The sequence below is a fragment of the Suncus etruscus genome, chromosome 5 (assembly GCF_024139225.1).
Source record: "Suncus etruscus isolate mSunEtr1 chromosome 5, mSunEtr1.pri.cur, whole genome shotgun sequence".
Lineage (NCBI taxonomy): Eukaryota > Metazoa > Chordata > Mammalia > Eulipotyphla > Soricidae > Suncus > Suncus etruscus.
In genome coordinates, this window is record NC_064852.1 from 64,191,707 (window position 1) to 64,209,492 (window position 17,786).

The following is a 17,786-nucleotide window of genomic DNA, read 5'->3' on the forward strand; positions in this document are numbered from 1 at the left end:
TCTCCCTTTGACTTATTTCATTCAGCATAATAGATTCCATGTCCATATATAGGAAAATTTTATGACTTCATCTCTCCTGACAGCTGCATAATATTCCATTGTGTATATTTACCACAGTTTATTTAACCATTCATCTTGGTTGTTTCCGAAGTCTGGCTATTTCATAAAAAATTAATTAATAACTGTTTAGGGGCTAGAGAGATAACACAGCAGTAGAGCGTTTTATTTGCACACAGCCAACCCAGGCCAGACAGTAGTTTGAATCCTGGCATCTATATCATCCCCCGTGCCTGCCAGGAGCAATTTCTGAGTGCAGAGCCAGGAGTAACTTCCAAATGCCACTGGGTGTGAACCCCCCCAAAAAACCTGTTTAAATAGGAGTCGGAGAAATAGTATGGCAAGTAAGACACTTGCCCTGTACATACAGCTGACCCAGGTTGATCCCCAGCACTCCATGTTGTGTGTTTCCATCCCTAGCCCTGGCAGGAGTAAACCCAGAGTACTGTGGGGTGTGGCCTCCAAGCCAAGCAAAAATAAAACACAAAAAGCCTATTAGAAGACATTGGGTTTCAAAATAGAATTACTTCTTTATTTTCTTTTCCTTGTATTAAGTATATAATTGCTAACACATAGATAATTGATTTTTGTCCATTGATCTTGTGTTCTGCAACTTTGCTGAAATGGATTATAACTTTCTAGTTTCTAAATTCACTTACTGTAAGGGTACAGTAAGTACATTTTTATACATTTCTTTTGTTTGGTTTTTTTTTTTTTGGGGTCACACCCGGCGGTGCTCAGGGGTTACTCCTGGCTGTCTGCTCAGAAATAGCTCCTGGCAGGCACGGGGGACCATATGGGAGACCGGGATTCGAACCTTTGGTTCTGGATCGGCTGCTTGCAAGGCTAACGCCGCTGTGCTATCTCTCCAGGCCCTTTATACATTTTTGTAAATGAATAAACTATACAGTTAATACGATAGTCCAATTTTGGATCTTTTTCTTCCTTACCATTAATGAATCCTAACTCACCTCCAAAGCATCCCCATGTATAGAGGACATGATCCTACCCTCCAACCCTCTCAGGTAGGCAGCTACTGATCTGCTTTCAATGTCTATAAAATTGCCTTTTCCAGACATTTCATATAAATGTAATCATATAATATGCAAGTTTTTGTGTTTGGCTTCTTTGACCTACTCTGTTTTTGAGTTATCCATGAATTCTGATTTTTTTTGCAAGGCATGTGGTACTTCAAGCTCTAGTTTGTTTTTGTTTGTTTTTAAGCTTGCTTTCATTATGATGAAATTCAAGTTTCCAATTTTTTTTTTGGTTCATGTCTAATATTTTGTTAATCTAAAGTCACAAGGCTTTTTAAAATAGATTTTTAAATATTTGTAGTTTAGGCTTTCAATCTGGGGGTCATTATTAATTTTTATTTAATTCTTGTAAATGGAATGAATAGATTTTTCTTAATAAAATTCCTGGTTTTGCCTGTATATGCTCTGGAATTACTGGAAAAGCTGTCTTTGGGGGCTGGAGAGATAGCATGGAGGTAAGGCATTTGCCTTGCATGCAAAAGGACCCCACGAGCCTGCCAGGAGCTATTTCTGAGCATAGAGCCAGAAGGAACCCCTGAGCACTGCCAGGTATGACCCCCCCCCCAAAAAAAAAGGAAAGCTGTCTTTTTCCCCTGACTGTGATGATAAAAATTAATCATAAGTGTTAGAAATTTTGGAATCTCAATACTATTGTATTGATTTTTGTGCCTGTATATGTGTAAATAATAACCCCCCCCCCCCCCGCCATTTGTTGTGATGTTGTGGATCACACACTCAAGTGCAGTGATCATATACTTGGATGCATTACTTGCCAGAGCTTGCACTTTAGTTGTAATGTCCTGGCAGTCATTTGTTGCCATGGGGAATCACAATGACAGTGCTGGTGACATTACTTGTTTATTGGAGTTGTTACCAGGGATCAAACCCATAATTGCATACATGCTAGGCTGGCTGGCATTCTACCACTGAACCACATCTCTTCCCCTTTTGAATAACATTAATTTATAAAATTTTATAGGTTTCTGGTAAACAGTATTATAAATCACCATCTCTCTGTTCTGTTAATGTTCACCAAAGTCTAGTTTCCACCCTTCTTTAAATGTTGGCCCTTTACCAGACCTAGCCACCTTCCTTTTTCTGTTTTTGTTCTGGTACCACATCCAGTTGGCTTTGTACTCATGGATCACTCCTGGTGGAGTTCTGAGCACCATATATAATGCCAGGAATTGAACCTGGGTCAGCTGTGGACAAGGCAAGCTCCCTATCCAGTGTATAGTCTCTGGCCCAATAATCTGTGGGACAGGGAATACCCAGAAGTGCTCAGGGAACTGTGTGGTGGAATTAACCTGAGCCTCCTCCATGAAAGGCTTGCATTCACCCCATTGATCTTTCTCTGTAAAAGAAGTTGTAAAATAGTTAAATAGTTAAAGTAGTAAAATAGTTACGTTCCACAATTATACAGTGAAATATAATATTAGGCTATCTTTTTTTGGGGGGGGGACACCCAGTGACACTCGGGTTACTCCTGGCTGTGCTCAGAAATCATTCCTGGCTTAGGGGACTATATGGGACGCCAGGGAGATCAAACCGAGGTCTGTCCTAGATGGGCTGCATGCTAGGCTTATCTTTTTTCATTTCACTCGCTTTACTTATAATGATGCATAATATCTGGGTTCCTACATATTGCTATAAATGACAGGAGTTCAGTTTTTATCTAATTTTTTATGTTTCCAAAGATCATACAGTAGAATGAATCAGTCTATCATTCCACTTGTTGCATAGCATTATGCTACAACTGTTACATTTTTTTAATCTTTTCATCATTATTTTGATCTTTCCCCATTTTTGACTGTTTAAAAAAGACACTTCTGGGCCAGAGCAATAGGACAGCGATAGGGCCTTTGCCTTGCACGTACCTGACCTAGGTTTGATTCCTGACATCCCAGATGTCCCCTAAGCCTACCAGGAGTGATTTTCTTCGCACAGAGCCAGGAGTAACCCTTGAGGGCCACCGGTGTGGACCCAAAAACAACAACAACGAAAACACTGCTATGAATAATAGTGAACACAAGTGAGTTTTATTTTTCTGGTATCTGGGTTTTCCTTTTTGAAGCCTTCTTCCTTCCTTCCTTCCTTCCTTCCTTCCTTCCTTCCTTCCTTCCTTCCTTCCTTCCTTCCTTCCTTCCTTCCTTCCTTCCTTCCTTCCTTCCTTCCTTCCTTCCTTCCTTCCTTCTCTCTTTCTTTCTTTCTCTCTCTGTCTTTCTCTTTTTGAAGCCTTCTTCCTTCCTTCCTTCCTTCCTTCCTTCCTTCCTTCCTTCCTTCCTTCCTTCCTTCCTTCCTTCCTTCCTTCCTTCCTTTTCCTTTTCTTTCCTTTCCTTTTCTTTTCTTTTTTTTTGCAGGTTATAAAAGTTTGGTTGATTTCTTTTTTTCAGTACTTTGAAGTCTTTTCCCCACTGTTTTCTAGTTTATACACTATTTTTTGATGAAAGGTCTACATAGCTTTTATACAATCTTTGAATACATTTAAGATTTTGTTTATTATTATTTTTGGGGGGTCACACCTGGCAGCACTCAGGGCTCACTCCTGGCTCTACACTTAGAAATCACTCCTGGCAGGCTCGGGGGACTGTATGGGATGCCGGGATTCGAACCACGGACCTTATGCATGCAAGGCAAACTCCCTACCTCCATGCTATCTCTCCGGCCCCAAATTATTGTTTAAAACATTTTGGTTTTAATTGTGTTTGGTGTATTTTTTTTTTCGTGTTTATTGTTTAGGATTTAGTGAGTACTTGGGTCTGTGAGTTCACATCACACTTTGAAAAGCTTTAGTCATTATTCCTTTGAATAATTGTTCTGACTCTCCTGCTTTGGGATTTGTGTCCTTAATATATTCAAGTCTGCTAATTTTTTTCAACACATGAACAGTTGGCTTAAAGTATTTTCTAATTCTAACTGCCATCTCATGTTCTATTGAATATTTTTTAGTGTTTGATGTTTTTCAAACTCCAAAAAATGCCTGTTTGTATTCCTTGTAATTCTCAAGTGAATGCTTTGTTGAATACTTGATAATTGAGTCTTCCTTTAAATTTTGAACTTGCTTTTTGCAGGTAGTCAAATTACTTGCAAAGTCTGATACTTTCAGATCTTACTTTTAGGCATTGTTATATGGATCGGTTGCCATGCTCTTTGGAGGTTAATAATTCTGCACTACTGAAGCAAAACCTTCCTGAGTGCAATACTAGTGCCCTATGAATGATGTGTTTTACATGTAATTTGTAAACAGGAATCGTGGACACATGTGAGTGTTATTCTTTCTCCTGCCAAAGGGAGGGAGAAAATTCTATAGAATTTCATCCCAGTTTTGGGGAGTTCTTCATTATATTCAGACTCTCCTTGAAGAGCTAGATACTCCTCCTGTACTTTGTCTTGTGAACTCAAGCTTACTTGTCTCCCTGGATTCTGACATCTTCTTCACTTTTATATGCTACCTATTTTTTTCCGTATCTGCTTCAGAGCCTGAAAAATTTCTCAAGACAGCCTTCCCCATTTTCAGCTCAGAATTGTTGTCCTAGTTGCCTAATGTCTAATGTCTTGAAGATAGTTTCTTCTCTGGAAGAGAAGTCTATCTCTAAAGGGTCCGACAGATGAATGAATCAGTTGGGATACAAACTTGTAATGTGTTTTTCTTTTAAACAAACAGTTTTGTTATTTGTACTTTAAATTATTTTCATGATAAATGTCTTGGTCTGAGTAAATCTTCTGTTACCTTTACAGCTTGCCTTTGAGTATTAATTTGCTAGATAGTCCAGACTTATTAGAAACAACCATTGATGATGTTACTGGACCACATGAGACTGTGGAAACATCCCAAGCCCCAGATGACATTAATTCAGCAACCAAGGAAACTGGATTAGAGGAACCTGAAATTGAATGTGGGAGTAAGTAAAGAACTTCAGTTGTAACTTTTAATTTTATCTCCCTTTGAAGTTAACTATTTTAGTTAAATTCTTTTATTAATATTTTATTTAATATTTGGAGTTTTTAATTTAACATACAATAATTATGTCTGCCTCTTTCTGGCTTAATAATTAAGCATAATTCATGATTAATAAACTCAATTTAAATATTTAATATTACATAATGGATACTGCTAAACAGTTGTATAATTTATATCATTAAATAGCAATGAGATTTCAAATTTTGTTTTCTTCTTTAGTTCTTAAGTGCAAATTAAGAGAAAAATTTTTTTTCTTAAAGTTTTTTTTAGGGCACAGGAGTGAATGAATGTCTGGCCCTTTAACTATTAGAAAGCTTATTTATTTATTTATTTATTTATTTATTTATTTATTTATTTATTTATTTATTTATTTATTTATTTATTTATTTTTTGGAGTTAGAAAGTATTTTGTGGGAAGTTTGTCTTGCACTTGGCCAACCTGGGTTCAGTCTCTGGCATCCCATATGGTCCCCTGAGCCTGCCAGATGTAATTTCTGAGTGCTGAGAGCCAGGAGTAACCCGAGTGCTGCAGGGTATAGTCTTAAAACGAACATTAAGTAGAAATAAAAAAAAAGGATCAAAATTAAGCTCCAAATTCAAAGCCAACGACAACAGAATTGATACCCAATTTACAACATAGTAAACACAGAGCGGACCTCCTATATTAGCAGCCTGGGGGGTAAGAAAGGGGTATGAGGTGTATGCTGGGAAAAGGGGTAGAGGGAGGACAATATTGGTGGTGGGAACGACCCTGATTCAATATCACTACCTAAAATATTACTATGAAAGATTTGTAATGCACTTTGATCAGAATAAAAAAGGAAAAGCTTTTTGTTATTAATATGATATTAATTGCCAAAACCCATAAAAATAATCCTAAAATAATATGGTTTCACTTAATTTTGGGGGTGTGTGTGATTGGGTCATCCCTGTAATTTTCTTTTTTTGGCAGCATCACTATCTGGTTTTGGTATTAAGGTGATGTTGGCTTCATAAAAGCTATTTGGAAGTGTTCCTGTTTTTTCGATTTCATAAAAGGGCCTGGCCAGGATTGGTAGTAGTTCCTCTTGAAAGGTTTGAAAGAATTCATTCGTGAATGAATGGGCTTTTGTTTTGGGGCAAATTTTTGATTACGGTTTTAATTTCCTCAATAGTGATGGGGGTGTTTAGATATGCTACATCTTCTTTATTCATCATGGAAGGTTATATGAGTTCAAAAATTTATCCATTTCATCCAGGTTCTCATATTTAGTGGCATAGAGTTTCTCAAAGTATTCTCTGAATACCTTTTGAATCTCTGCAGTATCTGTAGTGATCTCCCCCTTTTCATTTCTAATACGCGTTATCAAGTTTCTTTCTCTCTTTTGCTTTGTGAGTTTTGCCAATGGTCTATCAATCTTGTTTATTTTTTCTTTTTTTTTTTTTTTTTTTTTTTTTTGGTTTTTGGGCCACACCCTGTGACGCTCAGGGGTTACTCCTGGCTATGCGCTCAGAAGTTGCTCCTGGCTTCTTGGGGGACCATATGGGACGCCGGGGGATCGAACCGCGGTCCGTCCTAGGCTAGCGCAGGCAAGGCAGGCACCTTACCTCCAGCGCCACCGCCTGGCCCCTCCTATTTTTTTCATAGAACCAACTTCTGCTTTCGTTGATCTTTCGAATTGTTTTTTGGGTTTCCATTTCATTGATTTCTGCTCTCAGCTTTGTTATTTCCTTCTGTCTCCCTATTTTTAGTTTCTTTTGTCGATCATTTTCTAATTCTATAAGCTGCGTCATTAAGCTATTCATGTATGCTCCTTCCTTCCTGATGTGTGCTTGCAAAGCTATAAATTTTCCTCTCAGTACTGCTTTTGCTGTATCCCATAGGTTCTGATAGTTTGTGTTTTTTTTTTTTTTTTTTTTGGTTTTTGGGCCACACCCTGTGACGCTCAGGGGTTACTCCTGGCTATGCGCTCAGAAGTTGCTCCTGGCTTCTTGGGGGACCATATGGGACGCCGGGGGATCGAACCGCGGTCCATCCTAGGCTAGCGCAGGCAAGGCAGGCACCTTACCTCCAGCGCCACCGCCCGGCCCCCGATAGTTTGTGTTTTTATTGTCGTTAGTTTCCAGGAAATTTTTTATTTCTTCTTTGATTTCATCTCAGACCCAATGGTTGTTCAGTAGTAGGCTGTTTAATTCCCAGGTGTTAAATTTTTTCTTCTGTGTCCCTTTGTAGTTCACATCTAACTTCAGAGCCTTGTGGTCAGCAAAGGTAGCCTGCAAAATTTTTATCTTCTTGATTTTATGGAGGTATGTTTTATGTGCCAGCATGTGGTCTATCCTGGAGAATGACCCGTGTACGTTGGAAAAGAATGTGTATCCAGGTTTCTGAGGATGGAGTGTCCTATATATACGTACGAGGCCTCTTTCTTCCATTTCTCTTTTCAGGTCTAGTATATTTTTGTTGGGTTTCCATTTGGTTGACCTATCAAGTGTTGACAAGCCTGTGCTGAGATCTCCCACAATTATTGTGTTATTATTGATATACTTTTTCAGATTTGTCAACAATTGTATTAAATACTTTGCTGGTCCTTCATTGGGTGCGTATATGTTTAGGAGAGTGATTTCTTCCTGCTGTACATGTCCCTTGATTAGTACATAATATCCATCTTTGTCCCTTACAACTTTTCTGAGTATAAAGTTTGTGTCATCTGATATTAGTATGGCCACCCCCACTTTTTTAAGGGTGTTTGCTTGAATGAGTTTCCTCCAGCCTTTGATTTTGAGTCTATGTTTATTCTGACTAGTCACGTGTGTTTCTTGTAGGCAGCAGAAGGTTGGGTTCAGTTTTTTGATCCATTTCGCCACTCTGTGTCTCTTAACGGGTGCATTTAGTCCATTGACATTGAGAGAAATAATTGTCATGGGATTTATTGCCATCTTTGTGTAGAAGTTTGGTGTGCTTTTTGTTCTGTCTTGTCTTTAGAATAGATCTTTCAGTTTTTCTTTTAAGGCTGGCTTTGAGTCTAAAGTTTTTGAGCTGTTGTTTATCTGTGAAGCCATGTATACTTCCTTCAAACCTGAAAGTGAGTTTTGCTGGGTGCAGCATTCTTGGCGAAGCATTTATTTCATTGAGTTTTGTCACTATATCCCACCACTGCCTTCTGGCCTTGAGTGTTTCTGGTGACAGGTCTGCTGTAAATTTCAAGGATGCTCCCTGGAATGTAATTTCCCTTTTTGATCTTGCTGCTTGCAGTATTCTATCTCTATCTGTGGGATTCATCATTGTGACTAGGATGTGTCTTGTGGTGTTTCTCCTGGGGTCTTTTTTAGCTGGTACTCTTTGGGCATGCAGGATTTGGTCACATGTTTTCTTTAGCTCTGGTAGTTTCTCTGTGATGATGTTCTTGACTGTTGATTCTTTCTGGAGATTTTCTTCTTGGGTCTCTGGGACTCCAATGATTCTAAAGTTGTTTCTGTTGAGCTTATCAAAGATTTCTATTTTCATCTGCTCATATTCTTTGAGTAATTTTTCCATTGTCTGATCATTTGATTTAAGGCTTTTTTTCCAATCTCTTTTGCTGTGTAAAGTTGTTGTGCATCGCATCTTCCAGCACACTAATTCTATCCTCAGCTGCTTTTAACCTGTTGGAAAGCTCATCCATTATGTTCTTCAATTCATCTACTGAGTTTTTCAGACCTGTTATTTGACCTGATATTTCAGTTTGGAGTTTTTTGATTTCTATCTTCATATTCTCTTGATTTTTATTAGTGTTCTGATTGATACTTTCTTTGAGTTCTGTGAGCATCCTCCATATTTCTTCTCTAAATTCCATTTCTGAAAGACTGCTTAGGTGGTTGGCCATTGTTGGGTCATCAGAGTTTCCATCTTCATTCTTTATGGCTGAAGTTGGTCTGCGTAGTTTCCCCATTGTCATGCTCATGCTGTGGGGTTTTCTACGTTGTGGTGGTATTCATTGGCTAGGTGGAGTGCGCGGCCAAGAAGCGAAGCAGAGTGGCCGCACTCCTCTGCTTCGACCTCTTAAAGGTGGACTTAAGGGAGCCAGCAGAGTCAGCTTTATCCGCAACTCTGTCCCGGAAACACTCACCTCAGCTGAGGCAAGCCGTCAGGGGATAAATGCCAGAGAAGATCAAAGTTCCCAGGTTGAAGCAAGCCAGGGGAAGCCCCAAAATGTCTGCCAAGCTTAAGGAGCCCAGCAGAGTCTGTCTTATCCACAACTCCTCCCGGAAAAACACACCTCAGCCGAGGCATGCCCTCAGGGGATTAATGCTGGAGAAGATCAAAGTTCCCAGGTTGAAGCAAGCTGGGGGAGGCCCCAAGATGTCTGATGAGCCTAAGGGGCCCAGCAGTCAGCTTTATCCGCAACTCTGGCCCGGAAACACCTCAGCCAAGGCAAGCCGTCAGGGGATGAATACCAGAGAAGATTAAAGTTCCCAGGTTGAAGCAAGCCAGGGGAAGCCCCAAAATGTCTACCGAGCTTAATGGGCCAGCAGAGTCTGTCTTTTCCACAATTCCGGCCCGGAAACGATTGGGTCATACCTAGTGGTGTTCAGGGATTACTCCTGGCTTTGCACTCAGGAATTACTCCTGGTGGTGTTTTGGGGAACATATGAATGCCAAGAAGCAAATTCAGGTCACCCACATGCAGAATAGGCACCTTACCCATTATGCTATCTTTCTTTCTTTCTTTTTCTTTTTCTTTTCTTTTCTTTTTTTTTTTTGGGGGGGGGTTTGGGTTTTGGGTGACATCTGGCAGCACTCATGGGTTACTCCTGGCTCTACGCTCAGAAATTGCTTCTTGCAGGCTTGGGAGGCCATATGGGATGCTGGGATTTGAACCACCATCCTTCTACATGCAAGGCAAACTCTTTACCTCCATGCTATCTCTCCGGCCCCTATGCTATCTTTCTGACCCTCTTTTTTTGTTTATTTGTTTTTGGGCCACATCCAGTGGTGCTTAAGGGTTACTTCTGGCTCTGCACTCAGAAATTGTTCCTGACAGGCTCCGGGGACCATCTGGGATGCCAGGGATTGAACCCAGGTCCATCCCAGGTTGGCTGTGTGCAAGGCAAATGCCCTACCACTTTGTTATCTCTCCAGCTCCCTCTTTTTTTCTTAATTTCTTGAAGGTTAAGAAGAAATAATTATGTGTTAAATTTTTCCAAGTATTCATAAATTTGGTTTGATATTAAAACATACTCTTAAAATTTTAAATTTGTTTATTTTGGGGTTATATGCCTAGCAGTAATACATTAAAGCACTGGATACAGTAAAGCCCAAAGATTATAAATTTAAATTGCTCTATTGGTATTGGGAATAGATTTTATTGCTTTGGCTGCAACACAAAAAAGCAGGATTCATAATTTTTTCCTCCTCCCCAGCAGCAGATTTATAGGCAATGAGACTGGCTCTAGCTTAGGGGCTTCTCTTTGCTTGATTTTTGGGAATGACTTCTGGAGATGCTGGAAGTGGGGGGAGTGCAGTGAGTATCAAACTCAAGCCTCCTGAATGTGCATCTGTTCATTGAGCTTCTTTCTCCAGCATGCTAAACTGATTTTAAACAGAAGTTTCCAATCTCAGTGTATTTTCATTTAAAAGCAGCTTATTTATGTTGCTCATTTCAACTTTGGTTTCTGTGCTTTTGCTGAAATCACACATTTTTTCCAAAATTAGGAAATCGTGAGTGAAAATACTGTTGTTTCTGACGAACATAAAATAATGTTATACAATATACAGCATATAATACATAAAATACAGCAGGTAGGGTGCATGCCTATGCATGGCCGATGCAGGTTCAATCTTCCATATGGTACCCTGAGCCCGCCAGGAGTGATTCCTGAGTGCAGTGCCAGGAATAACCCAAGCACTCCTGGGTATAGCTGGGAAAACCACCCAAATACCCTACTATAAAAAGTAATTTAGAAATAAGTGTAATTTTATAGTGTTTCTGGCTGGTGAGATGCTATTGGTAATTAGTGTTACAAAATTTGTTCCCGGGCTGGAGTGGTAGCACAGTGGTAGGGCCTTTGCCTTGCATGCAGCGGACCCAGGTTGGATGCAGGTTTTATCCCCCAGCATCCCTTATGGTCCCTGGACCTACCAGGAGCTATTTCTGAGCACAGAACTAGGAGTAACTCCTGAGCACTGCGGGTGTGGTCCAAAAATAAAAAAAAAAAAATTGTTCCCCAAGTAACATCAGTAATAGACAAAAAAAATGTAGTATATCATGGTTATGTTTTGGTTGACATTTACCCTGTTTAAAATGCGCTTGTGAATTGAGGTCAGGTAAACAGAAATTAACTTTGACATATGATGTTGATAATTATAGATTAATGTTCTAATTTGATTTTTAACTTTAAAATTTGGTTGGGGCAGGAGCGATAGAACAGCGGGTAGGGCGCTTGCCTTGCACGCGCTCGACCTGAGTTCGGTCACCGGCATCCCACATGGCCCCCCGTGCATGCCAGGAAGGCGTCCTGAGCAAAGCTAGGAATAGCCCCTGAGTATAGCCGGGTGTGGTTAAAAAAAGACAAAAAAAAAAAAAAAAAAGGAAAAAAAATTTGGTTACCATGATATTACAAATTTCCTATGACTGGATTTCAGGCATATAATGTTTCAACACAAATCCATTCATTAGTGTCTATTTCCTTTCACTAGTTTCCTCCCACCCCCACCCTCATTTGCCTTTTACTTAGCAGTCTGCCTCTACAAGAAGTGCTTTAAGAAATAAATACATATATACACAAATACAAATGTATCTATACATAAATATACATATGTTATAGATGTGTACACATGCATGTACATACATATCTGTGAATATATGTGTGTACTTGTATGTATTTCTCTATGTAAATATATATATATATACACACACACATATACTCACCTCCCAGATGAATGCTTTCCCTCGTCCTATTCACCAGCCTTCTTAAGTGTTTTGTTTCCTACTAAATACCAGTTCTCATGTTCTTTGTTTTCATTGTCTTTGGACATTCATTATTTCATCATTGTGTTTCTTTAGAGTCCAGATATGAGATGGATCATTCTGTGTAGGCCTCCCTCTTACTGGTTTCACTTAGTATGCCTCTCTCAAGGTCTTTCTATGTAGGAAAAAATTGCATGAATTTATCTTACGACTAATATTCCTTTGTGCATATATACCATAGTTTTTTATCCAGTCATCTTTTCTTTGACATTTGAGTTGTTTCCAATTTTTGACTATTGTGGATAATGCTACCAGGAACACAGGGATGCAAATGTCTTTACTCTATTTTGTTTTGGGGCCTTTGCTTGTGGTAAATTTTAAGAAGTGGAATTAGTGCATCAAGTGGAAGCTCAATTCCTATATTTTTTTTAGGAATGTCCAGACTCTTTTTCTGAAAGGCTGGACATTCCCACCAGCAGTGAATGAATGGACCATACCTTTTCTTAGAATTACTGGTTTTTTTGTCACTAGAAAAATTAGAAACAGCAAACCAAGAGTTACTGCAATTTAGATTAAACTAGAAGCAAGACTATCTCAATTCAGAGAATTCCCATGGCTAAAAGTTTTCTTTAGAGGCCGGAGAGATAGCATGGAGGTAGGGCGTTTGCCTTTCATGCAGAAGGACAGTGGTTCGAATCGCAGCATCCCATATGGTCCCCTGTGCCTGTCAGGGGTGATTTCTGAGCATAGAGCCAGGAATAACCCGAGCGCTGCCGGGTATGACCCAAAAACAAACAAACAAACAAAAAAGTTTTCTTTATAGTGAGGAATCTTATTAACATTAGTTTATGTGTACTATATGAATGAATTTCAAAAGTCAAAAGGCCAGAGTGATAGCACAGTGGTAGGCCGGTTGCCTTGCACACAGTCACTCTAGGACAGACCTTTGTTTGCATCCCCAACGTCCGATATGGTCCCCCAATGTCCTATATGGTCCCCTGAGCCAGGAGCAATTTTTGAGGGCATAGCCAGGAGTAATCCCTGAGCATCACAGGGTGCGGCCCAAAAAGGAAAAAAAATTTCATTGATTCCTCAGTGTACTACAGCTTTATATTAACAGATAACATTTCTTTGATGAACATACTTTCTAGGATATTATTAGTAGCTTTAGGGACTATGATAGAATGAACTAGGAATAACTAGAAAAGACCAAATAAGATGAAATAACATTCCAAATATTTACAAACATTATTTATTAAAAACTTATTTATGCCATTTTAGTGGTGAATCATTGATCAGCAGTTTGAAAATACGGAAACTCAAATTTTAAATATAAAAATAAATATTTTCATTGTTTTAGCCATATTAAATATGTGTCCCTTACAGTGAATATGGAATTATAAGACTCCCCAATTGGCTATACCAAGTCTGAGAACAAAAGGGAGATCATTGTGCTTCTAATTTTGGATAATACTGTAGAATCTGGACTAATACTTGAACACCCCCAAATGTGACGGAACCTCCTTCAGCCCAGACCACTGGCAGAATTGAGACTGAAGCCCAGACATCAACCTTGAGATTTATGGACAAAGGATTGTATGACATAGAACAAATAAAGGCTCTTCAACAAATGGTGCTAGGAATTGGATAGCCACATAGAAAAATAATGAAAGTGAAACAATCCGGAGTAATTTAAAAAAAAGTAATGCAGAGCGGCTTAAAGGCCTCATATTTATATGTTAAATATAATGAGGAGAACTTAGGTTGAACTCTAGGATATAGACCCCAGAAGTGTTATCAGTCATTTCAATCTATTGGCAAAAATAATAAAAATAAATAAATGGAACTCTATAAAAAATTTAAACTTTGCATGAGAAAAGAAACTTGGTCTAAAGTTAAAAGCCAACCCTACTGAATGTGAAAAAATTAACACATGCTACATCAGTTATATAGCTAATAGCAAATATAAAAAGCATTCACAAAAGCCAGTAATAACCAAAAAGCATTAATACCATCAAAAATGAGAGAGGGGGCTGAGAAATAGTATAAACAAGTAAGATGTTTGCCTTGCATGCAGCTGACCCCAGTTCTATCCCTGACACTCTCTATGGCAGGGGTCTCAAACTCAATTTACCTGGGGGCCGCAGGAGGCAAAGTCGGGATGATCCTTGAGTGCAAAGTCAGTAGTAAGCCTTGAACATTGGGGGGGGGGGGTGTGACCCAAACAACTAAAACAAAACAAAACAAAACAAAAAAAGATTCCTCTAGGGCAGGGCCACAAAATATTGTATGGAGGGCTGCAAACGGCCTGCGGGCCGCGAATTTGAGACCCCTGCTCTATGGTCTACCAGAAGTGATCCTGAGTTTAGAGCTAAGTGTAAGCCCTGAGCATGGCTGGGTGTGGCCCAAAACAAACAAACCAAAAAAATGGGGAGAAAAGAGGTACACACACTTCCCTAAAGTAGTCATAAAATAGGCAGTAGAAAGTGTTCTTTTTTTTCAAAGAAGACATAAAATTAACAGTAGGAAGTGTTATGTATGAGAAAGTATCATTTACTAGAGAAACACAAATCAAAACAATAATGATATCTCACACCAGTAGAAAAAACATTTGTGTTGAAGAGGTGGTAAGACAAGAAAATCCTCTTTCCTTGTTGGTGGAAGTGTTGTCTTGTTCAGCCTCTATGGATTAGTATGGTTCCTCAAAAATGTAAGAATAGAACTTCTAAGTAATTACATTTGGCATCAACCCTCCCCCCAAATACACAAACATTATAAAACATATACAAACACCTATGTTCATTGTAGTGCTTTATAAATAGCCAAGAATGTGGAAATGATCCAAATGTTTAGCAACAGGTGAATAAATAAAGAATAAATAAAAAATAAATAAATGAATGGAATATTATGAAACTATAAGAAAAGATGAGATCATGCAGTTTGCTGCAACTTGGATGGAACAGAAGGGTATCATATTAAGTTAGAGGGAGGACAAACACTGGATGATCTCACTCATCTTTGGTAGATAAAGAGACCAATAAAAAAAGGATCAAACAAAGACAAACGCTTGATCTTGGATTATAAAGCTTAAATTATCAAGCAGTGTTGAGAAAAGCAGGGAAGAGAAGAATGAAGAAGTGGAATAGAAGTATAATAAGGACAGTAATGTAGGGTATTAGGCACTTTGGTGTAAAGGCTCAGTAATTTTGTATATCAGCATTATAAATGTTAGCATTTATTGTAACCATGTTACCTAAACTATAATAAAATGAAGCTGAATTGAGTTTAATTTAAATAAGTTCAGTTTAGAACTTATTTGTAATATGTTTTACAACTATGGATGGTACATAATGAAGACAAAAATGCCATACATAGACCCTGGGTTCTAGTATAATTCATGTTGAATCGGTAAATGAACAGACTGTATCTTATATCACATTGCCCACATAAATAGAGTTTTAGGCAGTATATATTGAGGGCCAAGGAATGAATAAGTATTGAGAAATAAAGTTTGGAAAGAGGAACCTGGATTGTGATAATGGAAGAAAGGATTATGTCGTAGGTAATTTTTACCTTTCCTTAGAAACTTGACTGGGAAACTTTTTTTGTTTGTTTGTTTTTGGGTCACACCCGGCAGTGCTCAAGGGTTACTCCTGGCTCTGCACTCAGAAATCACTTCTGGCAGGCATGGAGACCATATGTGATGCTGGGATTCAAACCACCATCTGTCCTGGATCGGCTGCTTACAAGGCAAATGCCCTTCCACTGTCTATCTCTCCAGCCCCTGGAAAACATTTTAATAGTTACACAGTTGTACCCAGTACAGTACTAACTGTGGGAGCAGCATAGCACTGTGGGGCCCTTTCATTGAATTACTGGCCTGATTGGCTGAGGGTTGCCTATTGGGGCTTCCAAACCTCCTGACCATCACTTGGAAGGCTCCCTCACCCCACCAAAGTAATCAGTCATATACTGCCGTATAGCTAAGACACTGTGGCTGACTGAAGAGCTATTTGACTTTTTTTTCCTCACCAGCACTAAAAGATGCCTCAGAGAAACTCAAACAGCTTGAAATGGAAAACAATTCTTTGCAATTACCTCGGGTCAACCTTGATGTCAACATCAATAACCAGGTATTGAGATTTCTCCTGTGTCAACCTGTCTACCCTCATTAGTACTAACCCCAATTCTTACTTTTCAAGGATAATATTTTATTCTACTTTTTTTTAATTTTAGGTACTATGGTTTACAGTACTATTAATGGTAGGGTTTTGACACAAAATATTCTAGCAGCACACCCTGCATCAGTGTCCACTTTCCTCCTCTGTTTTCTGAGTGTCCTCCACACCTTTCCCTCATTCCCTCCTCATTCCCTACCCCTCTTTTCACTTCAGTTCTGTGGTAAGCTTCCAGTTGAAGATCAGTTCTCATTTTCTATTCCTTGGATATCATTTTTCCCCTAACTATGTTTCTTTTATCTCCTGGATAAGCTAGAGATCTTTCTATTTCTGTCTTTCTCCCCCTAACTAATTTCACTCAGCAGGATACTCTCAGGATCTATCTATTTAGCAGTAAATTGAATAATTTCATCTTTTCTCTTAGTCAAGTAGTATTTCATTGTATATATTATACCATAGCTTTTCTTTTTTTTTTTTATGTGCCTTTTGTGGTGTGATATAGTGAACTACTACTATGCAGTTGCATTAGCAGCTGTACAATTACAAAAAATCCAAAAGACAGATCAACAGGGAAAGGATGCAAGTGGTGCCTCTGACCTGGAGAGAAATAGTTACAAAGTTGTTATGGTTGAGTTTGAGGCATGCAATGTCCCAACACCCATTCCTTCACCAGTGTACACTTCCTGCCACTGTGTCCCCAGTTTTCATCCACCCCTACCCAAGGCTGCCTCTATGACGGACACTTTTGTTATCCTCCTCTCACCCACCCCCACACCTTTTTTTTAGGCACTGTGATTTATGATACTATATATAACTTACAGTCTTTCAGCACCTAATTCTTGTTCAGAATGATTTTTCCAACTTTCATTGCACTAATTATTCCTTCTTTGTCCTAACTGCACTACTCTCCTTTGTGTCATGCTTCCTGCCATGGACCAGTTCTTCTGGCCCTCAGTTCTGTTGTCTTTGGGTATTGATCCCTAGAACCATATGGTCTCCCAGCACTCCTGGGAGCAACTCTTAAGCATAGAACCCAGAATAGCCCCTGATCATTGCTGGGTGTGGACCAAAATATAGAACATATACTACATGAACAAAAAATAAATTTTAATTACTAATAAATAAGGTACATCTGATTACTACCTTAACCTTTTCTGTGTATATATTGTAAAAGTTTATTCATTTTAAGCCAAATAGGTGACTTAAAGGGTTGGAGTACATGCTTTTTTATATACTGGAACCTCATGTTTAACTCTCATGTTTATAGTTCTCTGAATATTGGTGCGAATAGCCTCAGGTACATCCCTAAAACAAAACATTGATTCATATTTATAGGACACCTTTTTTATAGGACACATTTTTTTTGGGGGGGCCACACCCGGTGGTGCTCAGGGGTTACTCCTGGCTGTCTGCTCAGAAATAGCTCCTGGCAGGCACGGGGGACCATATGGGACACCGGGATTCGAACCAACCACCTTTGGTCCTGGATCGGCTGCTTGCAAGGCAAATGCCGCTGTGCTATCTCTCCGGGCCCTATAGGACACATTTTAATAAAACTTTATTAATTGATTAATTGGCTTTTGGGCCACACCCAGCAGTGCTCAGGGGTTACTCCTGGGTCTGCACT

General features: G+C 39.1%; 1 protein-coding gene across 1 annotated transcript in view; it reads left to right on the forward strand.

Annotated features, from left to right (window-relative positions):
* The window catches only part of EPB41L5 (erythrocyte membrane protein band 4.1 like 5), a 163,459-nt gene that overhangs the window by 104,861 nt on the left and 40,812 nt on the right, over nt 1-17,786 (forward strand). Inside the window, exons 17-18 of the mRNA XM_049773146.1 lie at nt 4,833-4,996; nt 16,017-16,114. Coding sequence (XP_049629103.1) covers nt 4,833-4,996; nt 16,017-16,114 — 262 coding nt within the window. The remainder of the gene's footprint in view (nt 1-4,832; nt 4,997-16,016; nt 16,115-17,786) is intronic.